This window comes from Coregonus clupeaformis, chromosome 34, assembly GCF_020615455.1.
Source record: "Coregonus clupeaformis isolate EN_2021a chromosome 34, ASM2061545v1, whole genome shotgun sequence".
NCBI lineage: Eukaryota > Metazoa > Chordata > Actinopteri > Salmoniformes > Salmonidae > Coregonus > Coregonus clupeaformis.
Window position 1 is genome coordinate 18,020,165 of NC_059225.1, and position 20,301 is coordinate 18,040,465.

Below are 20,301 nucleotides of genomic sequence, written 5' to 3' on the forward strand. Positions count from 1 at the left end.
ACAGCATGATGCTGCCACCCCTGTGCTTCACGGTTGGGATGGTGTTCTTCGGCTTGCAAGCGTTCCCCTTTTTCCTCCAAACATAACGATGGTCATTATGGGCAAACAGTTCTAATATTGTTTCATCAGAGCAGAGGACATTTCTCAGAACAGTACGATCTTTGTCCCCATGTGCAGTTGCAAACTGTAGTCTGGCTTTTTTTATGGTGGTTTTGGAGCAGTGGCTTCTTCCTTGCTGAGCGGTCTTTCAGGATATGTCGATATAGGACTTGTTTTACTGTGGATATAGATACTTTTGTACCTGTTTCCTCCAGCATCTTCACAAGGTTCTTTGCTGTTGTTCTGGGATTGATTTGCACTTTTCGCACCAAAGTACGTTCATCTCTAGGAGACAGAACGCGTCTCCTTCCTGAGCGGTATGACGGCTGCGTGGTCCCATGGTGTTTATACTTGCGTACTATTGTTTGTACAGATGAATGTGGTACCATCAGGCATTTGGAAATTTCTCCCAATGATGAACCAGACTTGTGGAGGACTACCATTTTTTTTCTGAGGTCTTGGCTGATTTCTTTTGATTTTCCCATGATGTCAAGCAAAGAGGCACTGAGTTTGAAGGTAGGCCTTGAAATACATCCACAGGTACACCTCCAATTGACTCAAATGATGTCAATTAGCCTATCAGAAGCTTCTAAAGCCATGACATCATTTTCTGGAATTTTCCAAGCTGTTTAAAGGCACAGTCAACTTAGTGTATGTAAACTTCTGACCCACTGGATTTGTGATACAGTGAATTATAAGTGAAATAAACTGTCTGTAAACAATTGTTGGAAAAATTACTTGTGTCATGCACAAAGTAGATGTCCTAACCGACTTGCCAAAGCTATAGTTTGTTAACAAGACATTTGTGGAGTGGTTGAAAAACAAGTTTTAATGACTTCAACTGTAACTGATGTGTGTACTGTGTGTGGTTTAGGACCTGCTGTATGAGTACAGTTTCAGTATAGGAAACAGCCCTCCTAAGATCCTGTACCAAGGAAGAGACTTTCAGTACTACTTCAACCTGCCCTCTGGAGACCCTCAGGATGACTATAAAGGTATATTAAAACCCTTTCCTGCTGTCAAATGACCTAGTGGCCTCATGGGTGGAATGTTATGTCATATTTTCATAATTAATAAACATTATTTTTTTAAACCCGCCGAATATCCAGTGTTTCTATGTCAGAGGGTTTTGTTATATTTCAGTCTTCTGTGATGTACAGAATGTAAAGTGTAATATTGGGATGCAAACTCAAAATGTAATACATTTCAACTCTATATCTGACATGGTACAGGTGTCTTCTTTCTGTTAAGCCCATAACCATGTGTGTGAGGTGTATACTTTTGTTTCAAAGTAGATTTGTTTAAGACTACAAAGAGACACTCTGTGTGACCCTGATTTAGTCCACTGCAATAAAAGGTTAACTCTTATTAATTTATTATACTGTCCAGATAGGAATATAGCAGTCACTCACATTGTTTTGAATTTCATATCTTTATTGACACTGTGTCCCTGTGTTCCAGTCACTATCTATACAGAGGTCCGGAACAGGTTTGGAGCAGCAACTACACCCTGTCCTGTAACCGTCACAGTCCACCCCAGCTTCATCAGGAACACCTCCTCTAACTACAACCCTGATATGGAACTGTAAGACTGACTGACTGGTTGACTGACTGACTGGTTGACTGACTGGTTGGCTAACTGACTGGTTGACTGACTGACTGACTGGTTGATTGACTGACTGGTTGACTGACTGGTTGGCTAACTGACTGGTTGACTGACTGACTGACTGGTTGACTGACTGACTGGTTGACTGACTGGTTGGCTAACTGACTGGTTGACTGACTGGTTGACTAACTGACTGGCTGACTGACTGAATGACTGGTTGACTGACTGACTGACTAGTTGACTGACTGACTAGTTGACTGACTGACTGACTGGTTGACTGACTGACTGACTGACTGATTGACTAACTGACTGGTTAACTGACTGACTGGTTGACAGACTGACTGACTAGTTGACTGACTGACTGATTGATTGGTTGATTGGTCATTTGTTTGATTGATTTGAGGCCTCTCTCTCTCTTTCTCTGTCTCTCTCTGTGTAGTTTTGAGTCAGGTCTGAGGAACCTGTCTGGTCTGGTCCAGTTGGGGAACAGTGTAGAGATCCGTAACTACATCATCCTCCTGTCCAGCGTCCTCAACAGACTCAGCCAGGACCCCACAGCCAACACACACACTCAGACACACACACGCACCACACTCATCAACGCTGTGTGTCAGCTCGACATCAATGACCAGGTACACACACTCGCACACACGCACACACACACACACAGACACACACTCAAAGTAGAGTGTCTAGTAACGATCAGTTATTGTGTGTGTCTCTAGGGGTCCATGATAGATAACATCTACATGCTCAAAGACCTGATGCACCTCACCCACCAGGTAAGATACCCTTTGCATTGGGTCAAAGCTTTATATGGCTCTGCATATAGATGTATGCAGGATAGATGTATAATACATTATGTATTAACAGTGTTTTGTTGTCCCAGGTATCGTTGTCCAGTGCCAGTGTGGTGGTCGTGGGTCATGTATAGGCTATAAGATGATAGATGTATACAATATGTATTAACAGTGCGTTGTTGTCCCAGGTATCGTTAGCCAGTGCCAGTGTGGTGGTGGGTCATGTCCAGTCCATCTCAGACCTGTTCCACCAGCCTACTTTTGCTGTTCCCTACATGCTGGACAGCTGGACCCTTAACACTCTGGTCACACTGCTGTCATACAGCCTGCAGGCCACCCCCACTACTGATGATGTCAGACAAGACCAGGCCACTGCTGATGATGTCATACAGGCCACGCCTACCCTCAAAGAGCAGGCCATACAACTCACGACTGACAGTCTGCAGACTACTGCTCAATTACTACTGGTGAGATACACACACACACACACACACTCTCTCTCTCTTTCTCCCTTTCTCTCTCTCTCTGACTCTCCTCTCTGTGTTGTAGAAATACGTCCTGTTCAATAAGACCCAGCAGCACAACGTGACCACTAGTGTCATGGACCTACAGACCACTCACCACGACCACGGTCTAACCACGGTCATCAGCTCTGGCTCGGCCACCTTCTACCTGCCTGACTCCCTGGACTTGGTCCTGTACGGTCGTAGAGGGAGAGAGACCGCAGATGGACCACAGAGTCTCTGTGTCCTCAGCCAGCTGACCACGTTCACACACAACCTCTACTTCTGGACCAAGACACCTGAACTGGTGAGATACACACACACTTTACATCAAGAAGATGATTATGATGATGATGAAGGTGATGATGATGTGTGTCTTTCAGCTGAGTGGGCCAGTGATTGACCTGACTCTGTACAACTGCAGCACAAGGAGAGAGATTCCAGTACGCTCGCTCTCCCAACCAATCAACATTGAGTTCCCCAAAACACCTAGAAACGTACGCATTCACTTTCTGTTTGGGTTGATGGACAGATTGCCTGTGTGTGTGTGTGTATGTGTGTGTACGTATGTGTGTGTGTGTGTGTGTGTGTGTGACCTTTCATCTTCCCTCTCCCCAGGTAAGTTCTGTATCCGAGTTCACTCTCCTGCGAAGCCAGGTGAACTACCACAGTTTCAACATTACCCAGCAGGCCGTGCAGGAGGCCATACTGGTCAGTGTGGAGTTCACACGGCCGCCCAACAAGACCTTTCCCATCATGCTCCTCTTCAGGTGTGTACAGGCCTTTGAGTACAGCTTCAAACATTCCGTTTTAGAATAGACCATTTCCTCAATTTCCCTATTTTGCCAGTTAATTGTGTGTGTGTGGGTTCTCAGGATGTTTGAGAGGCCGACCCCCAGCTTGCATCACATCCACAGCATCTATCACTGGGACGGAAACACCACTCACATCACCCTGCCTCCATCATACCTCAATGGTTAGTCTCTTATCTCTCTCTCTCTCTGTCTCTCTCTCTCTCACTCTCTCCCCCACTTTCTCTCTCCCTGTCTCAATCTCTGTCTATTTCTCGCTCTCTCTCATCAACCCCCACTGTCTCTCTCCCTCTCTCCCTTGTCTCATTTGTCATATCACATCATCTGTTTTTCATTGTTTATAATTGAAAGTACATTCCCTTTTTGTTTAGTCACTGTGATTGGATGCTAATGCTTCCTGTAACATGAGGATGATAAAGTGTTTCTTATGTTCTGTTCAGCTGCAGGGACAGGCTACCTGGCTCTACTCAACGCTGACTACAAAAAGACCCCTAGACACAAGTAAGTCAACACCTGGTTTATAACAACATCATCGTCTTATTATTATTATTTTACTTAAACGACCATATAAAATGTTATAATTTCTATTTAACTTCCATTGCCCTCCAAGAGCAGCTGAATATCATACACACATCCATTTTGTTCCTAAGTGTCCTGTTTCCTCTATGTACAGTGGGGGAAAAAAGTATTTAGTCAGCCACCAATTGTGCAAGTTCTCCCACTTAAAAAGATGAGAGAGGCCTGTAATTTTCATCATAGGTACACGTCAACTATGACAGACAAAGTGAGATTTTTTTTCTCCAGAAAATCACATTGTAGGATTTTTTATGAATGTATTTGCAAATTATGGTGGAAAATAAGTATTTGGTCAATAACAAAAGTTTCTCAATACTTTGTTATATACCCTTTGTTGGCAATGACACAGGTCAAACGTTTTCTGTAAGTCTTCACAAGGTTTACACACTGTTGCTGGTATTTTGGCCCATTCCTCCATGCATATCTCCTCTAGAGCAGTGATGTTTTGGGGCTGTCGCTGGACAACACGGACTTTCAACTCCCTCCAAAGATTTTCTATGGGGTTGAGATCTGGAGACTGGCTAGGCCACTCCAGGACCTTGAAATGCTTCTTACGAAGCCACTCCTTCGTTGCCCGGGCGGTGTGTTCACTCAAAATCTCACGATACATGGCCCCATTCATTCTTTCCTTTACACGGATCAGTCGTCCTGGTCCCTTTGCAGAAAAACAGCCCCAAAGCATGATGTTTCCACCCCCATGCTTCACAGTAGGTATGGTGTTCTTTGGATGCAACTCAGCATTCTTTGTCCTCCAAACACGACGAGTTGAGTTTTTACCAAAAAGTTCTATTTTGGTTTCATCTGACCATATGACATTCTCCCAATCCTCTTCTGGATCATCCAAATGCACTCTAGCAAACTTCAGACGGGCCTGGACATGTACTGGCTTAAGCAGGGGACACGTCTGGCACTGCAGGATTTGAGTCCCTGGCGGCGTAGTGTGTTACTGATGGTAGGCTTTGTTACTTTGGTCACAGCTCTCTGCAGGTCATTCACTAGGTCCCACCGTGTGGTTCTGGGATTTTTGCTCACCGTTCTTGTGATCATTTTGACCCCACAGGGTGAGATCTTGCGTGGAGCCCTAGATCGAGGGAGATTATCAGTGGTCTTGTATGTCTTCCATTTCCTAATAATTGCTCCCACAGTTGATTTCTTCAAACCAAGCTGCTTACCTATTGCAGATTCAGTCTTCCCAGCCTGGTGCAGGTCTACAATTTTGTTTCTGGTGTCCTTTGACAGCTCTTTGGTCTTGGCCATAGTGGAGTTTGGAGTGTGACTGTTTGAGGTTGTGGACAGGTGTCTTTTATACTGATAACAAGTTCAAACAGGTGCCATTAATACAGGTAACGAGTGGAGGACAGAGGAGCCTCTTAAAGAAGAAGTTACAGGTCTGTGAGAGCCAGAAATCTTGCTTGTTTGTAGGTGACCAAATATTTATTTTCCACCATAATTTGCAAATAAATTCATTAAAAATCCTACAATGTGATTTTCTGGATTTTTTTCTCTCAATTTGTCTGTCATAGTTGACATGTACCTATGATGAAAATTACAGGCCTCTCTCATTTTTTTAAGTGGGAGAACTTGCACAATTGGTGGCTGACTAAATACTTTTTTCCCCCACTGTAGGTACATGAGCAGACAGGTGAACTACACCTTGAGACTGGAGACCAGCCAGTGTCTGTCCTGGGACCACCAGCAGGGCTGGACACACACTGGCTGCACACCTCAACTAGGACTGACCTCACACACCAGGGTCAACTGCAGGTAACACACACACACTCACTCACTCTCACACACACACACACACACACACACACAAACACACACACACATTCTGTATACATGGATGCAAACACACACACACACACACACACTGTGAGTCACCTGTGTGTGTTCCAGCTGTAGCCACTTGAGCCCATTGACCATGGTCCAGCAGGACATCCAGAGCAGCCATGACGACTCAGCAGACCTGGCCCAGTTCATCAGGTCAGTCAGACCACAGGGTGGCGACCATCTTTGCTTAGCCCCGTGGGTTATGGGATTTGTAGTTTCAAGGATCACAGAGAAGGAAGTATGAGTGTCCAACTTAATTATGGTATTTGGTATTTTGCCATAATGTCTCTCTTTCTCTTTTCCCCTCATCAACCCCTCCCTATTTCACTCTCTCTCTCTCTCTTTCTCTCTCTCTTCTCCCTCTTTCTCCCTCCCCATCTCTCTTCCATCAGTCTCCCCAGTGATGTGACGGTGGTGTGTGTGTGTGTGGTGTGTGTGTGTCTGTATGCCCTTGGCATGGTGGTGTGTAAGAGAGCTGACCTCATCTTAGAGAGGAACCAGGGAGTCTACTACCTGTCTGATAACGGTCCTTCAGACACACATCTCTACTCTGTTACTATACACACCGGTCTCCGCTCCTCAACCAGCATGACCGCCAAGGTACAGTACCCTTTTTCCAGAACACTCCCTCTCCCCATACTCTCTCCTTCCCTCTCTCCCTCCCTCTCTCCTGTCCCATTATCTGCTCTGTCCTTTACCATTGTCCTCCCCTCTCCCTCTCTCACCCAATTGGTTTGACACAGATTCTGTAATTCTCTCCCCTCCCTTTGCCCTCATTGGCCCTAAGATCTCTAAGAGCATAGGATAGGTGGAAGCAATATACTAAACGCTCCACCTTTATCAAGGATGCAGCAGTTAGGATTGTTGTCACTTTACATCACTGATGGTAAAATGTAAATGATGCAAAGAGTGTCATCTGGCTTTTATAATGCTTATTTATTGGTTAGAGAGGAACATTGGGGTCTTTAACCCCAGAACTGTTCACATCAGAAAGTTGAGCATGGTGCATTGTAGCATGGTGCTGCCTTCACATACAGATGTAGGATCTTAATTTGAACTAGTTTTCTACAGCAGGATATTAACCCCGCAGCAACAGGAAATGTGAATTGTTATGTGGATTATAATTAATGGTCATTTTTGTAGGGGTTAATACATTTTTCGTAAGGGACATTTCAAAGTGGAAATGACAAATTTCAGATGCCTTTTTAGACCTCAAATGCACTACAAGTTTAACATTTCCTGTATTGCAGGAAAGTTCTCCTGCAACAGGGTGATCAAACGCCTCTCCCCTATTTGACCTAGATAGTTTGTGTGTATGTATTGATATGTAGGCTACGTGTGCCTTTTGTAAAAAAAATAGATGTTTATGTAGTTCTGTCCTTGAGCTGTTGTCTATTAATGTTCTGTATTTTGTCATGTTTCATGTTTTGTGTGGACCCCAGGAAGGGTAGCTGCTGCTTTTGCAACAGATAATGGAGATCCTAATAAAATACCAAAAATTAAGATCCTACATCTGTAGGGAAGAGAAGGAAGCCACTGAAGGTTTTGTGGTTATTATTACTATCATAGAGCCCCTGGCCTGAGGGGAGACGCATGTAGACCACACCCCCTCCTCCAGCTCTAGATTAGATTAGATTAGATATGTACTCATTATACCCATCATCCTGGTCATTGCTATACATCAGTCTCTTGTCATTGTGGTAAAGGTAAACAGCCATCCATTGGTCATTGCGGAGCTCGATGGCAGTGAATCTGATGCAGTAGACTCCTCTAACTGTTGCTGTGAAGATACCTGCATCAGAAGTGAAGCAGGGAGACATCAGCAAGGCACTGATAGTAACGCTGCCCTGTTGCTGGATTCAGTTTGTATAATTGAGCCTGCCTGGAGTGCCAAACGGTCGGGGTTTGCACTTTTGGGACTATCCCATGGGTTGTTGGCCTTGCTGATGTTGGTGAAGACTTTACTGGAGGGCCAGTAGAAGGCACTCTTTCCTCTGGTCTAAAAATAATATCCCAATGCCCCAGGGCAGTGATTGGGGACATTGCCCTGTGTAGGGTGCCGTCTTTCGGATGGGACATTAAACGGGTGTCCTGACTCTTTGTGATCACTAAAGATCCCATGGCACTTATCGTATGGCACTTATTTTTGTTTAATAATAATACCTGTCCTTTTATCCTTATGTTTTGGTGTGTCGGTCTCTGTGTGTATGTGCCACCTGAATGTGTAGTACTGTCTTTTACCCTCATATCTCATTCAGACACAGGCACAGACAGACATGCATACACAAACCTGTGTGCAAATACACACACTTGTGTGCAAAAACCTGTATTTATAAAGTTACTATTACAACATTTTCAATCAATTTTTCAATCAATTTTATTTTATATAGCCCTTCTTACATCAGCTAATATCTCGAAGTGCTGTACAGAAACCCAGCCTACAACATTTTCACCTCATTACATACATTTTCCTGAGCAAACCTAGCAGAATTGTCTGATGTGTATGTTTGTGTGTGTGTCAGGTCCATATTGTGCTGTATGGGGAGGATGGGGCGTCACAGACCAGACAACTGTATGTCCCAGAATGCCCTCTGTTCAGAAGGAACTCCAGGAACACCTTTATACTGAGGTACGAAACAACATTACAGCTACAGTATCAGCCTGTACAATGCACTACTATACATCTCTGTTTTTGTTTACTATGAGAACCGTTGTGTCATCAGTCAGCCCAGCCAGCCCAGCCAGCATGTGAAACCCTCCTTAGCAGCTGTAGCCACAGAGACAGAGACACCCCCCGTACTAATACCATGTCACTGTTTATGTGTGTCTCTCTGTAGTACTGTAGACAGTCTGGGCCCTCTGTGGGGGCTGAACCTGTGGCATGATAACACTGGCCCCTCCCCCACCTGGTACCTCAGACAGGTGGAGGTGTGTGAGGTGAAGGGCAAGGGGCGGAGATGGCTGTTCCTAGGCCAGTGCTGGTTGGCTGTTGACGAGGGTGACGGACAGGTGGAGAGGAGACTCAGGGTCTGTGATCAGGGGCCAGGATTCACCAAGGTAACACACCTGCATGCACACATGTACACAAACGTCACACGCACGCATGTGCACACACGCATACACACACGTGTGCACACACACCACACACACCAACAATTGATTCCCATTCAAAATTCTATTTTCCCTATACCCTAAACCTAACCCTAACTTCTAACCCTAAACCTAACAACCCATAACCCTAATTCTAACCCTAATTCTAACTAAGACTAAAATAGATTTTTTACAAGTGATGACTGGTGATTCTCGTGAGGACTTCTGGGACTCACAAGTATAGTAAAACGTGAACACACACTAACACACAAACTCATTGTCTAATGATGTTCTTATGTCATGTGCTCGTAATATGTTATTTTGTCATGTGTTGTTATGTCATGTGTTTGTTTGTGTAGCTACTGTATCTGAAGCTGTCAGAGTACCTGTCAGACTTCCACCTGTGGTTGTCTGTGTACAGTGGTCCCTCCCCTAGCATGTTCACTCACACACAACGTCTCAGTTTGTGTCTGCTGCTGCTGCTGGGGTACATGAGTGTCAACACTTTACTGATATCAGGCCTCGAAGACCAAGTGAGTCAATCAATCAATCAATCAATCAATCAATCAATCAATCTGTCATTGGCAACTACACTACCCATAATGCTGTGTGTTGTTCCAGTACACCTCAGAGCTGGGCATTATCGACGTGTCTGCCGTTTCCCTAACGACGGGGTTGCTCAGCGCGCTGGCTGTGTTGCCCGTAGCGACTGCGCTGTCCTTCCTGTTCCGTCAGCGTGAGGTCAGAGTAAAGAGGTCAGAGGTCAAACAGGACATGGTCCGACTGCCAGACATCTACTCTATAGAAGGTAGAACACACACACACACACACAAACACAAACGCAAGCACTCACTATGGCCTACTATGGTTCTTTCTTGTGGGTGGTTGAGAACAGGTGAAAGTGAGGGAGTCAAGTGATAGATCTCTGCTCTCTCTCTCTCTCTATCTCTCTGTCTCTCTCTTTCCCCCAAGCTGATGCACTGATCGTGAGTGACTGTGTGTTTGAGTCCTATCTCTCCTGGAACAATCTGCAGCAGTGGGCACAGGAGGCCTGGAGGAAGAAATATGAGGTGACACGCTCTTCCTGTTCTTACACACATTTGGGAAAATATGCGTTTGGCTTCTATTAGATTTACATCTTACCTCTTAGACATTCTATTCGTTGACTTAATATTAGGTATCATGTCCCTCTCTCTATCTCTCATCTCCCAGGGCTCAGTGCCGAATAGGGATCTGGTTACTCAAAGAGGAGACCTGGGAATCTGGAGCAGTCAGGATCTGGTAAGGGATCTGCTGACCGAGGAGAAAGTCTCCTCAGACTGCAACTCCATTGGTTTTGAGGATGGTGTCGCCCACGACAACAGCTTGCTTGGCAGGTTGCTAGGCAACAATGTCCCAGACAACAACAGCATTCGCAAGGAGAGGGATCGTAACCTCAACGATAGCCCCAAACTTCTGGGCAACAACCAGGTGGGCACCAGTACCAGCAGATGCTTAGGGGGAAGGCTCAACCCTCTACCCCGCTGGAGTCACCTCCTAGCCTGGGTACTGTGTTTGGCCCTGGGCCTCTCCTCTCTGGTGGTCATTGTCGTCTTGGGGATCAGGTTAGTACATAAGACAAGGTAGTCATCATACTGTATTATAGAGAGATACAAATGATTACAAGCGATACACATGGTACAAGTTATTTACCAGGGCGTTATTGTTTGTGTGTGCGTGTGCGTGTGCGTGCGTGTGTTTATGTGTGTGGTGTATGGTCTGTGTGTGCATATGTTAGGTTCAGCAGCAGTAAGACTTTACTGTGGATCCATTCCCTCTTCTTCTCCCTGCTCTCCTGCGTCTTCATCATCCAGCCAGCCATGGTAAACTAAACACAAACAACAAAACACAAACCGAACCTAGCATGAACCACAACTTAACCCAAACCCAAATATAAAGCTAATCTTACCAAACCAAAAGTGGTTGCCGTCAATAATTTACTATTCACTTACTCAGAAAAACATTGATGGAATTGGTCTGTTTGATTTTCTGCACTAGATCCTTGCCATGGCTGTGGTGGTCTCCTTCTGGCGCAGGAAGCGTCCAGACTTCTCCAGTTTCTCAGGAGCTACTGGGTTTCAGGCAGAAACTCTGAAACTGTGGACCCAAGATGGCTCCTGTGTCCCAGAGCTCTTCATGCTCAGCCCTCCTCATCAGCCCCAGGAGAGATGCTCACACTTTGACAGGGTAACAACATCATCCTACTCTAACAGACAATCAACTGCTCTGGTTTTATTCCGTATTATTGAAGAAGATATTAAGAAATGTATTTGCTGTGATATTGACAGGTGCTGGCGGCCCGTCAGAGAGCTCGGTATCTGCGTCTGGTACGCCCGCCCACTTCTGGGGAGCTGAGGAGGACAGGGGGGAGGAAGAGGAGAGAAACACTCATCCGCAAAACACTCAGGTGTGTGTGCCTGCGTATATATGTGTGTGTTTCTGACCCAGTCTGTTCCCTCCATAGGGAGATGGCAGTGTGTTTCTGACCCAGTCTGTTCCCTCCATAGGGAGATGGCAGTGTGTTTCTGACCCAGTCTGTTCCCTCCATAGGGAGATGGCAGTGTGTTTCTGACCCAGTCTGTTCCCTCCATAGGGAGATGGCAGTGTGTTTCTGACCCAGTCTGTTCCCTCCATAGGAAGATGGCAGTGTGTTTTTCCATGCTATTCCTCCTACTGTGTGTAACCTATGGCAGCTCGTCTAGAGACCAGTACCACCTCAACCATGCTGTCCGAACACAGTTCACCAGGTAGGAGGGAAACAGGAATAGTATCCCTTGTATACGCAGTTTGTTGCTCGTAGTTAGCATATTCATATGTATACATTTTCATGATCAGTTTGAAACAATTTTTTTCAATTAAATGTAGGAGCCCACATAACCCATTCCTGTTCATCCAAACACATGAGGAGTGGTGGAACTGGACCCTAACCAGTCTACTGGATGGTCGGGACACCTGGTATAACAACATATCAGCAACTGGGAAGGTAAGTGTGTGTGTGTGTTAGTGTGTGTCTGTGTGCCTGTGTGCATGTGCCTGTGTGCGCACGCGCTCGGGTGTGTGTGCGTGCATGCATGTGTTTTACACTCTTCTTTATCTCCCCTCATGACAGGCAGGTACGGTCCAGGGAACATGGATTCGGATAGGAGAGCCCATCCTGAGTAAGATTGATGTTTCCAACGCATCCCAATGCCAGGTAAACCAGGGGAGAATAGACACATCTCATTTAACTGACTGGAAAAACACAGGAGACTGTAAAATGTTGACGTTTAAATGGCTAGGAATTACTCTACATGTTTTTTATCCTCTGTAAAACTGCAGGTTGACTTGTCCACCAGCAGGGGGTAGTATAGTCAACATGGATAATCACTGAGTGAAATTGAGGAATTCAAATCAAATCAAATGTAATTTTCACATGCACCAAATACAACAGGTGTAGACTTTACCATGAAATGCTTACGTATGAGACCATTCCCAACAATGCAGAGTTAAAAAGTAAGAAACATTTGCTAAAAATACAAAAGGAAATATTAGCACAATAAAATAACAATAACGAGACTATATACAAGGAGTACTGGTACCGAGTCAATGTGTAGGGGTTAGAGGTAGTTGAGGTAATATATACATGTAGGTAGGGGTAAAAAGTGACTCGCAATCAGGATATACAATAAACAGAGTAGCAGCAGTGTATGTGAATAGTGTGAAAGTGTGTATGTGTGTGTGAGCGTATGTAGTCGTAGTCTATGAATGGGTGTGTTGGAGTGTCAGTGTAGTATGTGTGAGTGTGTGGGTAGCGTCAGTGCAAATAAAAAGGTGGTCAATGTAAATAGTCGGGGTAGCCATTTGATTAACTGTTCAGCAGTCTTATGGCTTGGGGGTAGAAGCTGTTCAGGAGCCTTTTGGTCGCAGACTTGGCGCTCCGGTACCGCTTGCCGTGCGGTAGCAGAACAGTCTATGACTTGGGTGGCTGGAGTCTTTGATAAAGATCCACCTGGTATAGAGGTCCTGGATGGCAGAGAGCTCAGCCCCAGTGTTATACTGGGCCGTATGCACTACCCTCTGTAGCACCATGCGGTCGGATGCCAAGCAGTTGCCATACCAAGCGGCGTTGTAGCCAGTCAAAATGCTCTCAATTGTGCAGATGTATAACTTTTTGAGGATCTGAGGGCCCATGTCAAATATTTTCAGCCTCCTGAGGGGGAAGAGGCATTGTCGTGCCCTCTTCACGACTGTGTTGGTGTGTTTGGACCATGATAGGTCCTTAGTGATGTGGACACCGAGGAACTTGAGTCTCTCGACCCGCTCCACTATAGCCCCTTCGAAGTGAATGGGGGTGTGCTCTGCCCTCCGTTTCCTGTAGTTCCCGATCAGCTCCTTTGTCTTGCTGACGTTGAGGGAGAGGTTGTTGTCCTGGCACCACACTGCCAGGTCTCTGACCTCCTCCCTATAGGCTGTCTCATCGTCGTCGGTGATCAGGCCAACCACGGTCGTGTCGTCGGCAAACTTAATGATGTTGGAGTTGTGTCGTGGGTGAACAGGGAGTACAGGACTGAACACGCACCCAAGAGGGGCCCCGTGTTGAGGGTCAGCGTGGCGGATGTGTTGTTGCCTACCCTCACCACCTGGGGGCGGCCCGTCAGGAAGTCCAGGATCCAGTTGCAGAGAGAGGGATTCAGTCCCAGGGTCCTGAGCTTAGTGATGAGCTTGGAGGGCATTATGGTGTTGAATGCTGAGTTGCAGTCAATGAACAGCATTCTCACGTAGGTGTTCCTTTTGTCCAGTTGGGAAAGGGCAGTGTGGAGTGCAATATAGATTGCGTCATTTATGGATCTTTTGGGGTGGTATGCGAATTGGAGTGGGTCCAGGGTTTCTGGGATGATGGTGTTGATGTGAGCCATGACCAGTCTTTCAAAGCATTTCATGGCTACAGATGTGAGTGCTACGGGGCGATAGTCATTTAGCAGCCATGTCACCCGTGATACAAGTCAGTATTCAACGTCCATCCATGTCTGAGGATGTCGGGAGATGACGTGGAAACAGGCCACTAGGGGCAACAGTGAGCGCTGTTACCTTCAAGTACGTTTCAGTTTTCCCTCTGGTGCCAAAGGTTGAATGTTCGAATTCAGCAATAGGAAGTTGTTTTTGAGATTTTTGTTTTAAGCCTATCCCAAACCTTAACCCTTACCTTAACCATTCAGAGTTAATGCCTAACCTTAAGATTTCGGCGTTAATGCCTAAACTTAACCTTAAACACTTCGAAAGATGACGTTTAACTTGGCGTTCTTGGGCACAGGGACTATGGTGGTCTGCTTGAAACTTGTAGGTTTTACAGACACAGTATTGCAGTACAGTTCAGATTTTACTGTCTGTGCAACAGTGTTGCAGTACAGTTCAGATTTTACTGTCTGTGCAACAGTATTGCAGTACAGCTCAGATTTTACTGTCTGTGCAAATATCGACACTATCACAATGTCTATTTATTACACATTTAATTTTGCTGTGAGTGGTCTAACTGACTCAATAACCTCAGTCACCCTCAGTTCTTCAGTTCTTTCTTTAGAAACCAGAAAATGAAATTATTGTCAGTGTGTTTGATAGCTAACTTTATGCTGCGAACCCATACCTGACCTTTGACCTCCCCTCAGGTGCCTCCTATCATGGCGACCTTGTTCCCAGAATGCCTCACGGCATACCCCCCAGGTGAAAGAGTCTCTGGGATGGCGTTCCCCGTGGGGGTCCGATCTCATCTCTGCGGTCAACTCCAGTGTTACACAGGAACAGGGACCACGGTCCAACTTGGTCTAACACGGTCAGAACACAACACAACCACTCAGCACCATTATCTCAGAGAAACTACCATTTACATGAGTAAACAAACTTGAACTTTTTTCACGTCATCATGTATGTCTGTTCCCCTGTTCTACAACACACACCTGAGCTTAGTCTATGATAACAGATGTCCTCCTGTCCTCTCTGCTCTAACTAACGCCCAGGTCAGAGTCTGTGTCCAGGCTAGAATCCCTGCGGTCCGCTGGCTGGCTGGACAGACTAACGGTAGCCGTGGCAACCCAGTTCACCCTCTACAGCCCCCCCACCAACCTGTTCAACAGTGTGACCCTGATGGCCGAAAGATTACCTGGTGGAGCTTTGCACACCTCCGCCCATGTCCAGTCAGCTAGGGTCTACCATTCACCTACTGCATGGGACTACTTCAGTATGACATGTCAGGTAACATCATAACACTCCTAGTCCCTAGCCCTTTCCTCTAACTAACCTCTACCATATCCCCTAACATCTATCCCAGGGGTGGGAAAACTTTTGGCTTGAGGGCCACATCGGGATTTAGAAAATGTATAGGTCAATTATAATCTTTACATACTTTCTAACTAGTTTTAGACATTCAAGTGTGGCCTGGAGAGCTTTTTTACTCAACATAATCCCCCCCCCCCAAAAAAAGAAATTATAAACTGAGTGTACAAAACATTAAGAACACCTGCTCTTTCCATGGCTGCAACCTGGTCTCACAGCATTTCGTATTATTATATACATTTTTTACATTTTAGTCATTTAGCAGACGCTCTTATCCAGAGCGACTTACATGAGCAATTGGGGTTAAGTGCCTTGATCAAGGGCACATCGACAGATTTTTCACCTAGTCGGCTCGGGGATTAGAACCAGCAACCTTTCGGTTACTGGCACAACGCTCTTAACCACTAATCTACCACTAAGACACTCCATTTAGTATGATATGTTACGTATCGTATGGTATGTATTCATTTGTGGATATCCATCACCCATTTCATATGATATGTTAGGAATTACAATTCAAATTTATGTTACGAATTTTCAAAACTACAATATGTTACGAATTAGGTTGCTAACGTTAGCTAGCTAGGCTAGGGATTAGGGGTCAGGGTTAAGGTTAGTGTTAAGTTTATGAGTAAGGTTAAAGGGTTAAGGTTAGGGTTAGGGGAAGGGTTAGCTAAAATCAAATCAAATCAAATGTTATTCGTCACATGCGCCGAATACAACAGGTGCAGACATTACAGTGAAATGCTTACTTACAGCCCTTAACCAACAGTGCATTTATTTTTAACAAAAAAAGTCCAAATAAAAGCAACAACAAAAAAAGTGTTGAGAAAAAAAGAGCAGAAGTAAAATAAAATAACAGTAGGGAGGCTATATATACAGGGGGGTACCGGTGCAGAGTCAATGTGCGGGGGCACCGGCTAGTTGAGGTAGTTGAAGTAATATGTACATGTGGGTAGAGTTAAAGTGACTATGCATAAATAATTAACAGAGTAGCAGCAGCGTAAAAAGGATGGGGTGGGAGGGCAGTGCAAATAGTCCGGGTAGCCATGATTAGCTGTTCAGGAGTCTTATGGCTTGGGGGTAGAAGCTGTTGAGATGTCTTTTGGACCTAGACTTGGCACTCCGGTACCGCTTGCCGTGCGGTAGCAGAGAGAACAGTCTATGACTAGGGTGGCTGGAGTCTTTGACAATTTTGAGGGCCTTCCTCTGACACCGCCTGGTATAGAGGTCCTGGATGGCAGGAAGCTTGGCCCCAGTGATGTACTGGGCCGTACGCACTACCCTCTGTAGTGCCTTGCGGTCGGAGGCCAAGCAGTTGCCATACCAGGCGGTGATGCAACCAGTCAGGATGCTCTCGATGGTGCAGCTGTAGAATTCTTTGAGGATCTGAGGACCCATGCCAAATCTTTTCAGTCTCCTGAGGGGGAATAGGCTTTGTCGTGCCCTCTTCATGACTGTCTTGGTGTGTTTGGACCATGATAGTTTGTTGGTGATGTGGACACCAAGGAACTTGAAGCTCTCAACCTGTTCCACTACAGCCCCGTCGATGAGAATGGGGGCGTGCTCAGTCCTCTTTTTTTTCCTGTAGTCCACAATCATCTCCTTTGTCTTGGTCACGTTGAGGGAGAGGTTGTTGTCCTGGCACCACACGGCCAACTCTCTGACCTCCTCCCTATAGGCTGTCTCATCGTTGTCGGTGATCAGGCCTACCACTGTTGTGTCGTCGGCAAACGTAATGATGGTGTTGGAGTCGTGCCTGGCCATGCAGTCATGGGTGAACAGAGAGTACAGGAGGGGACTGAGCACGCACCCCTGAAGGGCCCCCGTGTTGAGGATCAGTGTGGCAGATGTGTTGTTACCTACCCTTACCACCTGGGGGCGGCCCGTCAGGAAGTCCAGGATCCAGTTGCAGAGGGAGGTGTTTAGTCCCAGGATCCTTAGCTTAGTGATGAGCTTAGAGGGCACTATGGTGTTGAATGCTGAGCTGTAGTCAATGAATAGCATTCTCACGTAGGTGTTCTTCTTGTCCAGGTGGGAAAGGGCAGATGGAGTGCAATAGAGATTGCATCATCTGTGGATCTGTTGGGGCGGTATGCAAATTGGAGTGGGTCTAGGGTTTCTGGGATAATGCTGTTGATGTGAGCCATGACCAGCCTTTCAAAGCACTTCATGGCTACAGACGTCAGTGCTACGGGTCGGTAGTCATTTAGGCAGGTTATCTTAGAGTCCTTGGGCACGGGGACTATGGTGGTCTGCTTGAAACATGTTGGTATTACAGACTCAGTCAGGGACATGTTGAAAATGTCAGTGAAGACACTTGCCAGTTGGTCAGCACATACTCGAGTACACGTCCTGGTAATCCGTCTGGCCCTGCGGCCTTGTGAATGTTGACCTGCTTAAAGTCTTACTCACATTGGCTACGGAGAGCGTGATCACATAGTCATCCGGAACAGCTGGTGCTCTCATGCATGCTTCAGTGTTGCTTGCCTCGAAGCGAGCATAGAAGTGGTTTAGCTCGTCTGGTAGGCTTGTGTCACTGGGCAGCTCGCGGCTGTGCTTCCCTTTGTAGTCTGTAATAGTTTTCAAGCCCTGCCACATCCGACGAGCGTCAGAGCCAGTGTAGTACGATTCAATCTTAGTCCTGTATTGACTCTTTGCCTGTTTGATGGTTCGTCGGAGGGCATAGCGGGATTTCTTATAAGCGTCCGGGTTAGAGTCCCGTTCCTTGAAAGCGGCAGCTCTACCCCTTTAGCTCAGTGCGGATGTTTCCTGTAATCCATGGCTTCTGGTTGGGGTATGTACGTACGGTCACTGTGGGGACGACATCATCGATGCACTTATTGATGAAGCCAGTGACTGATGTGGTGTACTCCTCAATGCTGTCTGAAGAATCCCGGAACATGTTCCAGTCTGTGCTAGCAAAACAGTCCTGTAGCTTAGCATCTGCGTCATCTGACCACTTTTTTATTAACCGAGTCACTGGTGCTTCCTGCTTTAGTTTTTGCTTATACGCAGGAATCAGGAGGATAGAGTTATGGTCAGATTTGCCAAATGGAGGGCGAGGGAGAGCTTTGTATGCGTCTCTGTGTGTGGAGTAAAGGTGGTCTAGAGTTTTTTTTCCTCTGGTTGCGCATTTAACATGCTGGTAGAAATTAGGTAGAACGGATTTAAGTTTCCCTGCATTAAAGTCCCCGGCCACTAGGAGCGCTGCCTTGTACAACTCATTCAGTGCAATCTTAATGCCAGCATTGGTTTGTGGTGGTAAATAGACAGCTATGAAAAATATAGATGAAAACTCTCTTGGTAAATAGTGTGGTCTACAGCTTATCATAAGATACTCTACCTCAGGCGAGCAAAACCTCGAGACTTCCTTAGTATTTGATTTTGTGCACCAGCTGTTGTTTACAAATATATACAGACCGCCACCCCTTGTCTTACCAGAGTCAGCTGTTCTATCCTGCCGATGTAGCGTATAGCCCGCTAGCTGTATGTTATCCATGTCGTCGTTCAGCCACGACTCGGTGAAACATAAGATATTACAGTTTTTAATGTCCTGTTGGTAGGATAACCGTAATCTTAGGTCATCCAATTTGTTATCCAATGATTGAAGATTGGCTAATAGGATTGATGGAAGAGGCAGTTTACTCGCTCGCCGTCGGATCCTTACAAGGCACCCCGATCTACGTCCACGATATCTCCATCTCTTCTACACGCGAATGACGGGGATTTGGGCCTTGTCGGGTGTCTGTATGATATCCTTCGCGGCCGCCTCGTTGAAGAAAAAATCTTCGTCCAATACGAGGTGAGTAATTGCTGTCCTGATATCCAGAAGCTCTTTTTGGTTATAAGAGACGATGGCAGAAACATTATGTACAAAATAAATTACAAATAACGCGGAAAAACACACATAATAGTACAATTGGTTAGAGGGCTGTAAAACGGCAGCATGTTAGCTAAAAGGGTTAAGGTTAGGGTTAGCTAAATGGGCTAAGGTTAGGGTCAGGGAAGGGTTAGCTAACATGCTAAGTAGTTGCAAAGTAGCTAAAAATAAGTAAGTAGTTGAAAAGTTGCTAATTAGGTAAAATGCTAAAGTTGTCCATGATGAGGGTAACGTTTGGGTTGCTAGAAGTTCGCTTTATACGCCCACCCTCTCACTCGTTTTTGCCTTAGGTAACCATCTGTCTTATGTAACCATACCAAACGTAACATATCATACTAATTTGAGTGTCCCGGATTTATATTTACTATGTTACGTCTAGTCTATGAGACCAGGCTGATGACATAGACTGCCCAGGTGAATCCATATGAAAGCTGTGATCCCTTATTGATGTCACTTGTTAAATCCACTTCAAGCAGTGTAGATGAAGGGGAGGAAACAGGTTAAAGAAGGATTTTTAAGTCTTGAGACATGGATTGTGTACGTGTGCCATTCAGAGGGTGAATGGGCAAGACAAAAGATGTAAGTGCCTTTGAACGAGGTATGGTAGAAGGTGGCAGGCACACCGGTTTGTGTCAAGAACTGCAGCGCTGCTGGATTTTTAACGCTCAACAGTATCCCGTGTGTATCAGGAATGGTCCACCACCCAAGGACATTCAGCTAACTTCACACAACTGTGGGAAGCATTGGAATCAAG

At 45.8% G+C, this 20,301-nt stretch overlaps 1 protein-coding gene across 1 annotated transcript in view; it reads left to right on the plus strand.

Annotated features, from left to right (window-relative positions):
- LOC121549458 (polycystic kidney disease 1 like 1) overlaps positions 1-20,301 on the plus strand; it is a 48,807-nt gene that overhangs the window by 21,682 nt on the left and 6,824 nt on the right. Inside the window, exons 26-52 of the mRNA XM_045210317.1 lie at positions 974-1,094; positions 1,561-1,684; positions 2,145-2,337; positions 2,431-2,487; positions 2,694-2,972; positions 3,055-3,315; positions 3,392-3,505; positions 3,627-3,778; positions 3,884-3,984; positions 4,261-4,321; positions 6,023-6,160; positions 6,296-6,382; positions 6,622-6,829; positions 8,752-8,858; positions 9,067-9,286; positions 9,679-9,852; positions 9,941-10,127; positions 10,292-10,389; positions 10,532-10,923; positions 11,097-11,181; positions 11,357-11,545; positions 11,647-11,765; positions 11,995-12,105; positions 12,224-12,341; positions 12,468-12,551; positions 15,001-15,164; positions 15,349-15,583. Coding sequence (XP_045066252.1) covers positions 974-1,094; positions 1,561-1,684; positions 2,145-2,337; positions 2,431-2,487; positions 2,694-2,972; positions 3,055-3,315; positions 3,392-3,505; positions 3,627-3,778; positions 3,884-3,984; positions 4,261-4,321; positions 6,023-6,160; positions 6,296-6,382; positions 6,622-6,829; positions 8,752-8,858; positions 9,067-9,286; positions 9,679-9,852; positions 9,941-10,127; positions 10,292-10,389; positions 10,532-10,923; positions 11,097-11,181; positions 11,357-11,545; positions 11,647-11,765; positions 11,995-12,105; positions 12,224-12,341; positions 12,468-12,551; positions 15,001-15,164; positions 15,349-15,583 — 4,179 coding nt within the window. The remainder of the gene's footprint in view (positions 1-973; positions 1,095-1,560; positions 1,685-2,144; positions 2,338-2,430; positions 2,488-2,693; positions 2,973-3,054; positions 3,316-3,391; positions 3,506-3,626; positions 3,779-3,883; positions 3,985-4,260; positions 4,322-6,022; positions 6,161-6,295; positions 6,383-6,621; positions 6,830-8,751; positions 8,859-9,066; positions 9,287-9,678; positions 9,853-9,940; positions 10,128-10,291; positions 10,390-10,531; positions 10,924-11,096; positions 11,182-11,356; positions 11,546-11,646; positions 11,766-11,994; positions 12,106-12,223; positions 12,342-12,467; positions 12,552-15,000; positions 15,165-15,348; positions 15,584-20,301) is intronic.